This window comes from Coregonus clupeaformis, unplaced genomic scaffold (assembly GCF_020615455.1).
Source record: "Coregonus clupeaformis isolate EN_2021a unplaced genomic scaffold, ASM2061545v1 scaf0689, whole genome shotgun sequence".
NCBI lineage: Eukaryota > Metazoa > Chordata > Actinopteri > Salmoniformes > Salmonidae > Coregonus > Coregonus clupeaformis.
In genome coordinates this window covers 208,749-219,101 of record NW_025534144.1, presented here as the reverse complement: position 1 = coordinate 219,101, position 10,353 = coordinate 208,749, and the positions used below count along the sequence as shown (strand labels likewise).

Here is a 10,353-nt window from a genome sequence, read left to right as displayed (position 1 = left end):
AGCTTTGTATGCGTCTCTGTGTGTGGAGTAAATGTGGTCTAGAGTTTTTTTTCCTCTGATTGCACATTTAACATGCTGGTAGAAATTAGGTAGAACGGATTTAAGTTTCCCTGCATTAAAGTCCCCGGCCACTAGGAGCGCTGCATCTGGATGAGCGTTTTCCTGTTGATTTATGGCCTTGTACAACTCATTCAGTGCAATCTTAATGCCAGCATTGGTTTGTGGTGGTAAATAGACAGCTATGAAAAATATAGATGAAAACTCTCTTGGTAAATAGTGTGGTCTACAGCTTATCATAAGATACTCTACCTCAGGCGAGCAAAACCTAGAGACTTCCTTAGTATTTGATTTTGTGCACCAGCTGTTGTTTACAAATATACACAGACCGCCACCCCTTTGTCTTGCCGGAGTCAGCCGTTCTATCCTGCCGATGTAGCGTATAGCCCGCTAGCTGTATGAAATCCATGTCGTCGTTCAGCCACGACTCGGTGAAACATAAGATATTACAGTTTTTAATGTCCCGTTGGTAGGATAACCGTAATCTTAAATCATCCAATTTGTTATCCAATGATTGAACGTTGGCTAATAGGATTGATGGAAGAGGCAGTTTACTCGCTCGCCGTCGGATCCTTACAAGGCACCCCGATCTCACGTCCACGATATCTCCGTCTCTTCCTCACGCGAATGATGGGGATTTGGGCCTTGTCGGGTGTCTGTATGATATCCTTCGCGCGCCGTTGAAGAAAAAGTCAGCCACCAATTGTGCAAGTTCTCCCACTTAAAAAGATGAGAGAGGCCTGTAATTTTCATCATAGGTACACGTCAACTATGACAGACAAATTGAGATTTTTTTTCTCAGAAAATCACATTGTAGGATTTTTAATGAATTTATTTGCAAATTATGGTGGAAAATAAGTATTTGGTCAATAACAAACGTTTCTCAATACTTTGTTATATACATACTCACTAGACTATATATACACACTATATACACACTCACTAGACTATATATACACACACTTGACTATATAACATACTATATATACACACTATATACACACTGACTGGACTATACTGTGTATGCAGACTATATACACACTCACTCACACACTCTACACTGACACTCACACAAAACCCACACACATTCACATAAACCAGAGGAGGATAGGGGAGGAGGAGGAGGAGGAGGAGGAGGGAAGGGGAGGAGGACAGAGGAGGAGGAGGAGGATAGGGGAATAGGAGGAGGAGGATAGGGGAGGAAGAGGAGGATAGGGTAGGAAGAGGAGGAGGAAAACACTCCAGGCCATTCTTGAACGTCATCAACTAGATGCTAGATAGAAAGTATAATGGAGCTTTATATTTTATATATATATTATATAGATTTTATATTTTCAAATAAATGCCCTTTTTTCCGTCCCTCAAATTGATTTTGATGAGACTAATCGAACAACTTTTATTTTTATCTGAGACAAAGTTTGCCCACCCCTGCTCTAAAGTATCATCCACCCCTCCTCCCTGCTCTTCCCTCTATCACTCTCCCTTTCTCCCCCCTCCTCCCTCCCACGCTCTTTCCTCTATCACTCTCCCCTTTCTCCCCTCCTCCCTCCCCTCGCCTCTTCCCTCTATCACTCTCCCTTTCTCCCCCTCCTCCCTCTCGCTCTTCCCTCTATCACTCTCCTTTCTCCCCCCCTCCCTCGCTCTTCCCTCTATCACTCTCCCTTTCTCCCCCCTCCTCCCTCCCACGCTCTTTCCTCCTCACTCTCCCTTTCTCCCCCTCCCTCCCTCCTCCCTCCAGCTCTTCCCTCTATCCTCTCCCTTTCTCCCCCTCCTCCCTCCCACGCTCTTCCCTCTATCACTCTCCCTTTCTCCCCCTCCTCCCTCCCTCTTCCCTCTATCACTCTCCCTTTCTCCCCCTCCTCCCTCCCTTGCTCTCTCTCTTTCCTCTATCACTCCTCTATCACCCTTTTACACAAATTAATCATTAAAAACATATTAATAATCAAACATGATAACTATAATAAAAATATAAACAAACAACTTCCAAAGATCATTTCCACCCAAAGCTGAACGATGTGTGAATGGTAAATATTTATTACATAACATTTTCTAATCAAAACATCATTGTCCTCTCTCTAAGTGAAGGTGTATTTGTGATGAGACAGGTGGATGTCATCTCTCTGAGTGAAGGTGTATTTGTGATGAGACAGGTGGATGTCATCTCTCTGAGTGAAGGTGTATTTGTGATGACAGGTTGATGTCATCACTCTGAGTGATGATCTGTTTGAGACAGGTGGATGTCATCTTCATCACTTGATATCAGACAGAGACACAACAACATGACTCTCAGTTCCATACAAAACTTTATTGACATTAATCATTATTTACATCATCAATGTATGTAATGTGTGACTATACCATTTCGATTTCCCACCTGGGTATCAATAAAGTTCAATTAAAATCTCCCCCCAAAAAACACAGACTAAATCTAATTACAGAAATAAAAATTAATAAAAAATGTGTCTGTCAGTTACTCTGGTGATGGCTGCTTTCATTCACAGAGTTTGGATTTTAACTGAGCCAAATATCTCCCTCTCATCACACATGATTTTGAACTGAGGGTAAAGGGGCTAAGTGAACGTGGTGTGGAATGTGTACAGGTGGGTCAGTGTACCAGAGGAGACGCTGTAAAAGGACAGAGCGCCAGCCGGAAAGTCCAGATACACTCCTATACACTTTGGGTCCGGCCTGGGTACTGGCACAACTGAGAACCTGATATTATGAATAAATGTGTACTGTTCATTGCAGCAGAAAAGCCCCCAAGACCTCTTCTTCTCAGTAACCGATCTGGATGTATATGTCACCCCAATGTCAACCCAGCCAGTCCATTCAACCTGCCAGTAGAAACGGCCATCAGACAGGGGCTCCCTGCAGCGTACTTTGGCCCACTTATCCAACTCTTCTGTCCGATCTGAGTCATCTGAATCCGAGAAATCCAAATGAGGATATCGGTTAACCTGTGTTCTCCTCACCACCCTCGTGTTGTCCTCGGACAGAGTCAGGTCACTATCTGCTGACATACCGTTCAGCTTGAGCTGGCAGGCATCTGTAGCAAGACAAGGCAGAAAAACAGAAACATGTGTTTTATGTTATTTTCACAATTTGCTTATAAAAGTTTAGGTGCTTAAAAAGCCAGCTTTCTTTTCCTAAATGTAGTTTGATGACTCACATTTCCTCAGGCCTGGTTTGATTCTGGACTCTCCACCATGGTCCAAACTGTGGGACAAAGAAAGAGTCATGTAGGGCCTATTGAACCTGATTACAGTGGAGATTGCCTTGATGATTTCACTATATAAACTAGAGTCTTGAAAGCCCATTGAGCAATGAGGTGTTAACAGAAGCAAAAGTCAAATCAACTAAATTTCCTTTTACCTTTCCTTTTACCTGAGTTTCTCCAGTCTACAGTGTGGATCCTCCAGTCTAGCAGAGAGCAGCTTCACTCCGGAGTCTCCTGGGTGATTGAAGCTCAGGTCCAGTTCTTTCAGGTGGGAGGGATTTGACTCCAGAGCAGAGGCAAGAAACGTACAGCCTTTCTCTGTGACTAGACAACCAGAAAGCCTACAGAGAGAAGAGACAGCATAAAACAATGAACAACTGCTAGAGTATATATTTTTTTAAGTTAAAACGTTTAAATTCCATTTAAGTGCAGTGCAGTTCACTAGTTCAATCATTCCTATTTGACTGTTTTCTGAAGTTTACAGTATGCTTTCACAATATCAAATGTGTAATCTACCTAAGAGTCTGTAAGGCACAGTTGGGGTTCCTCAGTCCAGCAGAGAGGAGCCTCATTCAGAGTACCACAGGCTGTTGTCTCTCCAGGTCCAGCTCTCTCAGTACTGAGTATGACCACAGGACAGGAGCCAGGGAGACACAGGAACGTCTGAGAGATTACACTCCCTTAGCCTTGGGAGGGGAAAAAGGGAGAGAATTTAACGCTACGTTCTCTTGGTGTTTCCATTGTTACGGTATAGTTTTAACAATGCGGTAAAAAAAGGTTTATTCTACTGTAACATGTGGAAGATTAAACATAACGGTTTATTTCTCACCCCAGAGTCTGTATCTGACAGTGTGGATCCATCAGTCCAGCAGACAGCAGCTTTACTCCAGAGTCGCCCAGTTTGATGCAGCCCAGACGTAGTTCCTCGAGCTGAGAGACTGCTATAGCAGAGGACAAACTTCCACAGGACTCCTCTGTAACCCCACAACCAGTCAGTCTGTCCAACATGAAAAAAATGTAAAGGGGAGCTGTCATTAATCAAGAATAAATTAACATATAGGGCCAGTTTCAAGATACATTAAGCCAAATCCTGGACTAATATAATATGCCATTTAGCAGACGCTTTTATCCAAAGCGACTTAGTCACGCGTGCATACATTTTCTTTTTTGTGTATGGGTGGTCCCGGGGATCGAACCCACTACCTTAGCGTTACAAGCGCCATGCTCTACCAGCTGAGCTACAGAGGACCACAGAGACTAAGAAGCTAGCTAACAATCAATGGTAAGTGATAGGGGCATGTGTGCAATGTTTTTACATAAATGAACAAATCACCTAATGTCAAACCAAATATGGAGTTGATTTGACAATTTTGAAAATTGCAGGCATTTCCCTTCTATTGATCCTGAACTTCCCCTTTAAAACATGTTCATTACTCACCTCAGTATCTTCAGGTTACAGTGTGGACTCATAAGACCACTGGAGATCTGCTTCACCCCTGTGTCTGTCAGTTTGTTGTAGCTGAGATCCAGCTCTGTCAGACATGAGCCAGCTGACTGGAGAGCCGAGGCAACGGTTTCACAAATGTCATCTTTGAGATCACAACTGGTGAGTCTGTGTGAAACAACCCCAAAAAATGATTGAATTGTTCAAACTTGCCAACATGCATACCACCATCATTTAAAGTTGTTTATCATTATATTTATTGCTTGTTTTCTTTGCCAGAGTAGATTTGGAAGGTTACTGACTGTTGAAAAGTGTTCTGCTGTGTGTTGTTCCAGGCATAGCACTCACCTCAACACAAGTGGCTGGCTGTGAGCACCCATCAGCACAGCCTTTAGAAGCTCTGGTCCCGATCTTCCCATGTTGATATGGCTAAGGTTAAGTGACTCCAGTCGGCAGTTGGGACTCCTCAGTCCAACAGAGAGGGACTTCAGGTCCAACAGGGCGTTGCCGCTGAGGTCCAGCTCTCTCAGCTGGGAGTCGGGCAGCTGTAGTGCAGATGCCACCGTTTCACAGCAACTCGTTGTAAGGCAGCAGTCCGCTAGTCTACAGAGGAGAGACGTTTATTATGGGAGATGTGGATGTAGTATAGGACTAATTAAATGGCTGTAAGACATACAGTGACATACTGTACACATCAACACTTCAACTCACATAGCCTTTCGGCAGCATCGAACAGCAGGGACCAGCCTCTCACGCCCCTCATCTGACGTGTTGTACTCTCTCACGTCCAGTTTGTCCAACACTTCCTCTGACATCAAGAGTACGTATGCCATCGCCGAGCACTGTGCAGGCGTCAGGTTCTTCTCAGCAGGGTTTTTGGATGTCAAGAACCTTTGAATTTCATTCACAAACGAGGTATCGTTCAACCCAATCAAACAGTGGAAGAGATTGATGCACCTCTCTGGGGAGGGATATTGTCTTTCGTCTGAGAGCTTGTCTTTGATGTATTGGATGGTATTCTGGATACTCTCTTTGTCTCCCTCAGTCTGGAGCTGTAGGCATTTCAAGAGGATCTGATTGGACTCCAGTGAGATGCCCAGAAGGAAGCGGAGGAAGAGGTCTAGATGACCGGTCTTGGTCTTCAAAGCTTCATCCACCGCACTCCTCTGCAAGTCATGCAGTGTTTTCTGCTGCTGCTGAGAACCTCTGGGTTGTGGCCTGTAATCTTCGTCCTCACTGAAGTCATCACTTTCTCCAAAATACCCGTAATTCGATCTTGGTAGCCTGTTCTCTCTTGATGCAAACGGGTTGACATTTTCACTGACAAAGAGGTAGGCAACATAGAGTGCAGCGAAGAACTCCTGAATGCTGAGATGCACAAAGCTGTACTTGTTTGCTCTAAACATTGGGTCCTCCTCTCTGAAGAGCTCTGTGCACATCCCTGAGAGCAAGAAGCCTTCTTTGACATCAATGCCACACCCTCTCAGATCGTCTTCAGAAAACACCAGATTGCTCTTTTCCAAGTTTTGGAAGGCTAGTTTTCCAAGCTTCAGAATGATCTGTACGTCAGACTCTGACAGAATACGAGGATCTGGTTCGTTTTTCCCATTATATTTCTTGTTCTTCATGCTTGTCAGAGTGAGTAGGAAACGAATGTACATCTCAGTCAGAGTTTTAGGGACTTTTCCATGGTCATTTTCACTCAACATTTTCCCAAGAACCATGGCAGTAATCCAAGAGAAGACTGGAATGTGGCACATGATGAAGAGACTCCTCGATGTCTTTATGTGTGAGATGATTTTGCTGGACAGGTTCTCATCATCACTGAATCTCTTCTTGAAGTATTCTTCTTTCTGTGGGTCGTTGAATCCCCCGAACTTCGTTACACGGTCAAAACAGTCGGAGGGTATCTTATCAACTGCTGCTGGTCGGGAGGTTATCCAGAGGAGAGCAGAAGGAAGCAGATTCCCCTTGATGAGGTTTGTCAGCAGCACGTCCACTGATGTTGTCTTGGTTACATTAGACAACCTCTTGTTGTTATGGAAATCCAGTGGAAGTTGGCTTTCATCCAGACCATCCAAGATGAACACGACTTTGCAGTCGGCAAACTTCTTTGCATCCTATATCCCCCTTCAGTTAGATATCTGTTAGTTCAGGGTGGAAGTCACTCAGGAGTTCCAAGAGATTGTAGTCATCTTTGATGAAATTCAAGTCCCTAAATGGAAGTGCGAAGACAAAATCTACATCCCGATTGGCTATTCCTTCTGCCCAGTCAAGGATGAACTTCTGCACTGAGACCGTTTTTCCAATGCCAGCGATTCCCTTTGTCAGCACAGTTCTGACGGTACCGCTTTGTTTGGATTGGGATTTGTCATTATGTTCCTCTGTTTTAGGGTTAAAGATTTAAAGATGTGGTTGCAGTTGATTGCATGGTTTGAAATGCTTTGTCCGAGCCGCATCTTCAATCTGCCACACATGTCTTTATTAACCCCTTCACTCTCCCCAGTTGTGATGTAGAGCTCGGAGTAAATATTGTCCAGCAATGCTGGGTTTCCCGCTTTCCAAGCCCTCAAAGATGCTCCCAAACTTCTTCTTCATGTTGGACTTGTGTTTGCCCTTGACTTTTTGCAGATCTTCATCTAATGAGGAAAGAACATTGATAGTGTTGTGGGATGTATAAAATATCTTTACTTCGTTTTTTTATCTGCAGTATTCAGTACCGTAACGAACACAATACTTTCAGTTATGGTTTCAAAGTCCGATTTCCTGCATGGGCGTTGCCTTATTTTATTTTTTTTCAGACTTTTATGTGTCTGTGTGTGTTAATCTACAACTGGTACATCCATTTTTTTAACTTTAAAATTAATTATATACTGTGTACCCATTGATTCTTGAAGAATACAACTTACAAATACCTCATGAGCTTAGTTCAACTGTCGCACTTATCAGAACACAAAATATATGCTTAATTGTCTTGTATTATTTGATAGGGACACTGCATATTAACTAATCAACATTTCTGTAATAATTTGTTTAGTTTTTTTGCATTATTTTCTATTATAACAAAAATAACAATAAAGAATTGTCTTACCAGCACCATGTGAAGGCATAGTAACACTGATGTTTTGATAAAATGAACCTCCGACATTGCAGCCAACAAGTTGGGGTGCAACAACAACAGAACCACCCTGAGCTGTAATGGAGGACTGTGGTGGGGCAGGCTGAGCCGTAATGGAGGACTGTGGTGGGGCAGGCTGAGCTGTAATGTAGGACTGTGGATGGGCAGGTTGAGCCGTCATGGAGGACAGCGGACCAGAGTCCTGGGCTGGAACGAGGGACTGAGGAGTCTGATCCATGATATCAGACAGTCAGTCTCCTCCCCCTGAGAGAGCCAGAAGCAAAGAGAGAACAGACAATATACACTGAACACTTTCCTTACATTGAGTTACACCCCCTTTTGCCCTCAGAACACCTTCCTAATATTGAGTTACACCCCTTTTGCCCTCAGAACACCTTCCTAATATTGAGTTACACCCCTTTTGCCCTCAGAACACCTTCCTAATATTGAGTTGCACCCCCTTTTGCCCTCAGAACACCTTCCTAATGTTGAGTTACAACCATTTTGCCCTCAGAACACCTTCCTAATATTGAGTTGCACCCCCTTTTGCCCTCAGAACAGTCTCAATTCGGTATCAGTATTGTAGTCCTATGTCATAACCACAGAAGGCTAGAATGGTCATCATAAAGGATACATAGTTGACTTACAGAAAGATTCCCTAGTATATTTATTTTATTTAACCAGGTACGCCATTGAGTCTACATTTTCTTTAACAATAACAACCTGACCACGATAAGAGCGAGACACCGTGCAGCAAAGCAAACGATTCTTTAAAACTCAACACATAAACAGAAAACGTAAAAAACAAATGCACAACACTCGGTAGGATGTAACACATATCTATATAACGGTTATATAGAGCTTTGAATCCCTAAAAAGACGACACTTACCGCATGTAAGTTGTCTTGTTGTGCCGTCTACAATGGTGCTTTCTTCCTCCTACTTTCTTTGGTCTGTTTCATGTTCTGGGCGTTGTAGAGGAGGATACTTCCTCAGTGTTGCCAACTCCTCAGTAAGTAAAGTAGCTATTGGCTGTCCTAAAAGTCACTAGAAGTCGCTAAATTACGTCACCACTCAATTTGCATAATTGGTCATGAGCTTGTAATTGTGATGGACGCTGTAGGAGAGAGGAATAACTTCGTGAGAGAGAATTTTTTTGTATACAATCTACATTAACAATCTAAATGGACCACAAAAAAAATAAGGGCGGGATCAGCCAGCGGCGGCTTCTCGCATGCGCGATTCATTTGCAGTCTGGACGCGGAGTGGTGAACATCTTCTGCTCTGAATACTCGCTAAATATAGCGACAAAGTCGCTAAATTGGCAATGTTAACTTCCTGAACTTTGCAGTTAACCGCAAAGTTTCATCATCTCTGTACTGACAGGGTTTGGTGACTGGATATAAATTAATTCAAAGGAATAGTCAGAGAGAGCGTGTCTTAGTTTATAATACAAAACTGTGTCTGTCTGTCTGTTTTATATACTTTGTATTTAAAGCACAAATGTATTAATAAAGTTGATTTTTCTATCAGTCTGTCTGTCGGTCTGTCTCTCTGTCCATCCATCTGTCTGTCTGTGTTTCTTTCTCTCTCTCTTCATAGTAGGGATATTCAAAAATAAAATATATAAATATTTTTAAAAACATGTTGATTTTTCTGTCTGTCTGTCAGTCTGTCTGTTTTATATACTTTGTATTTAAAGCATAAATTAATAAATAAAGTAGATTTTTCTGTCTATCTGTCAGTCTATCAGTCTGTCTGTTTTATATACTTTGTATTTAAAGCATAAATTAATTAATAAAGTTGATTTTTCTGTCTGTTAGTCTGTTAGTCTGTCTGTCAGTCTGTCTCTCTGTCCATCAGTCTGTCTGTTTTTCTTTCTCTCTCTCTTCATAATTGGGATATTCAATATATAAATATAAATAAAAAAAACATGTAGAAGACATGTAGGATACATAGGATACTAGTTGATTTACAGAACGATGCCATAGTAAATGTATTTTATTTGCTCTTATTTAACCAGGTACGTCATTGAGTATACTTCACAATAAGGTCCGAGGGGGTGTGGTATATGGCCGATATACCACAAACCCCCAGAGGTGCCTTATTGCTATTGTAAAATGGTTACCAACATAATTAGAACAGTAAAAATAAGTGTTTTGTCATACCCGTGGTATACTGGTTTCATATACCATGGCTTTCAGCCAATCAGCATTCAGGGCTCGAACCACCCAGTTTACACATTTTCTTTAACAATAACAACCTGACCACGATAAGAGCGAGACACCGTGTATCAAAGCAGACAATTCTTTGAAACTCAACACATAAACAGAAAAGGTAAAAGACAAATGTACAACACTGGGTAGGATGTAACACATATCTATATAACGGTTATATAGAGCTTTGAATCCCTAAAAAGACGACACTTACCGCATGTAAGTTGTCTTGTTGTTCTGTCTACTCTGGGCGTTGTAGGGTAGGCTACTTCCAGTTAACCGCAAAGTTTCATAACCTCTG

General features: G+C 42.4%; 2 protein-coding genes and 1 long non-coding RNA gene across 3 annotated transcripts; all 3 read right to left on the bottom strand.

Annotated features, from left to right (window-relative positions):
• Positions 1-2,341: 2,341 nt before the first annotated feature.
• On the bottom strand, positions 2,342-3,846 carry LOC123485438 (stonustoxin subunit beta-like). The gene is made up of 4 exons (XM_045216352.1): positions 3,791-3,846; positions 3,442-3,615; positions 3,227-3,273; positions 2,342-3,103 (listed from the first exon to the last, which is right to left on the bottom strand). The coding sequence occupies exons 1-4, from the start codon at positions 3,844-3,846 to the stop codon at positions 2,628-2,630; spliced, it is 753 nt and encodes a 250-aa protein (XP_045072287.1). The 3' UTR covers positions 2,342-2,627.
• Positions 3,847-3,887: 41 nt separating this feature from the next.
• On the bottom strand, positions 3,888-6,585 carry LOC121561595 (NACHT, LRR and PYD domains-containing protein 14-like). The gene is made up of 5 exons (XM_041874148.2): positions 5,430-6,585; positions 5,067-5,321; positions 4,713-4,886; positions 4,104-4,271; positions 3,888-3,960 (listed from the first exon to the last, which is right to left on the bottom strand). Exons 1-5 carry the CDS (start codon positions 6,476-6,478, stop codon positions 3,888-3,890), a joined length of 1,719 nt encoding a protein of 572 aa, XP_041730082.2. The 5' UTR covers positions 6,479-6,585.
• Positions 6,586-7,284: 699 nt separating this feature from the next.
• LOC121533243 lies at positions 7,285-10,353 on the bottom strand. The gene is made up of 4 exons (XR_006659012.1): positions 10,267-10,353; positions 8,727-8,953; positions 7,810-8,100; positions 7,285-7,357 (listed from the first exon to the last, which is right to left on the bottom strand). It is a non-coding gene; the product is annotated as an uncharacterized LOC121533243 (long non-coding RNA).

Bases quoted from the DNA above. Each gene is read 5' to 3' on its own strand.
- LOC121561595 (XM_041874148.2), bottom strand. From the start codon at position 6,478: ATGTGCCACATTCCAGTCTTCTCTTGGATTACTGCCATGGTTCTTGGG. The intron at 5,322-5,429 runs GTGAGTTGAAGT...TCTCCTCTGTAG, and splicing joins CGATGCTGCCGAAAGGCTAT to ACTAGCGGACTGCTGCCTTA. The intron at 4,272-4,712 runs GTGAGTAATGAA...CATGTTGGACAG, and splicing joins TGTAACCTGAAGATACTGAG to ACTGACTGGTTGTGGGGTTA.
- LOC123485438 (XM_045216352.1), bottom strand. From the start codon at position 3,846: ATGAGGCTCCTCTCTGCTGGACTGAGGAACCCCAACTGTGCCTTACAG. The intron at 3,274-3,441 runs GTAAAAGGAAAG...TTTGTCCCACAG, and splicing joins TGTAGACTGGAGAAACTCAG to TTTGGACCATGGTGGAGAGT. The intron at 3,104-3,226 runs GTGAGTCATCAA...GTCTTGCTACAG, and splicing joins CAAACCAGGCCTGAGGAAAT to ATGCCTGCCAGCTCAAGCTG.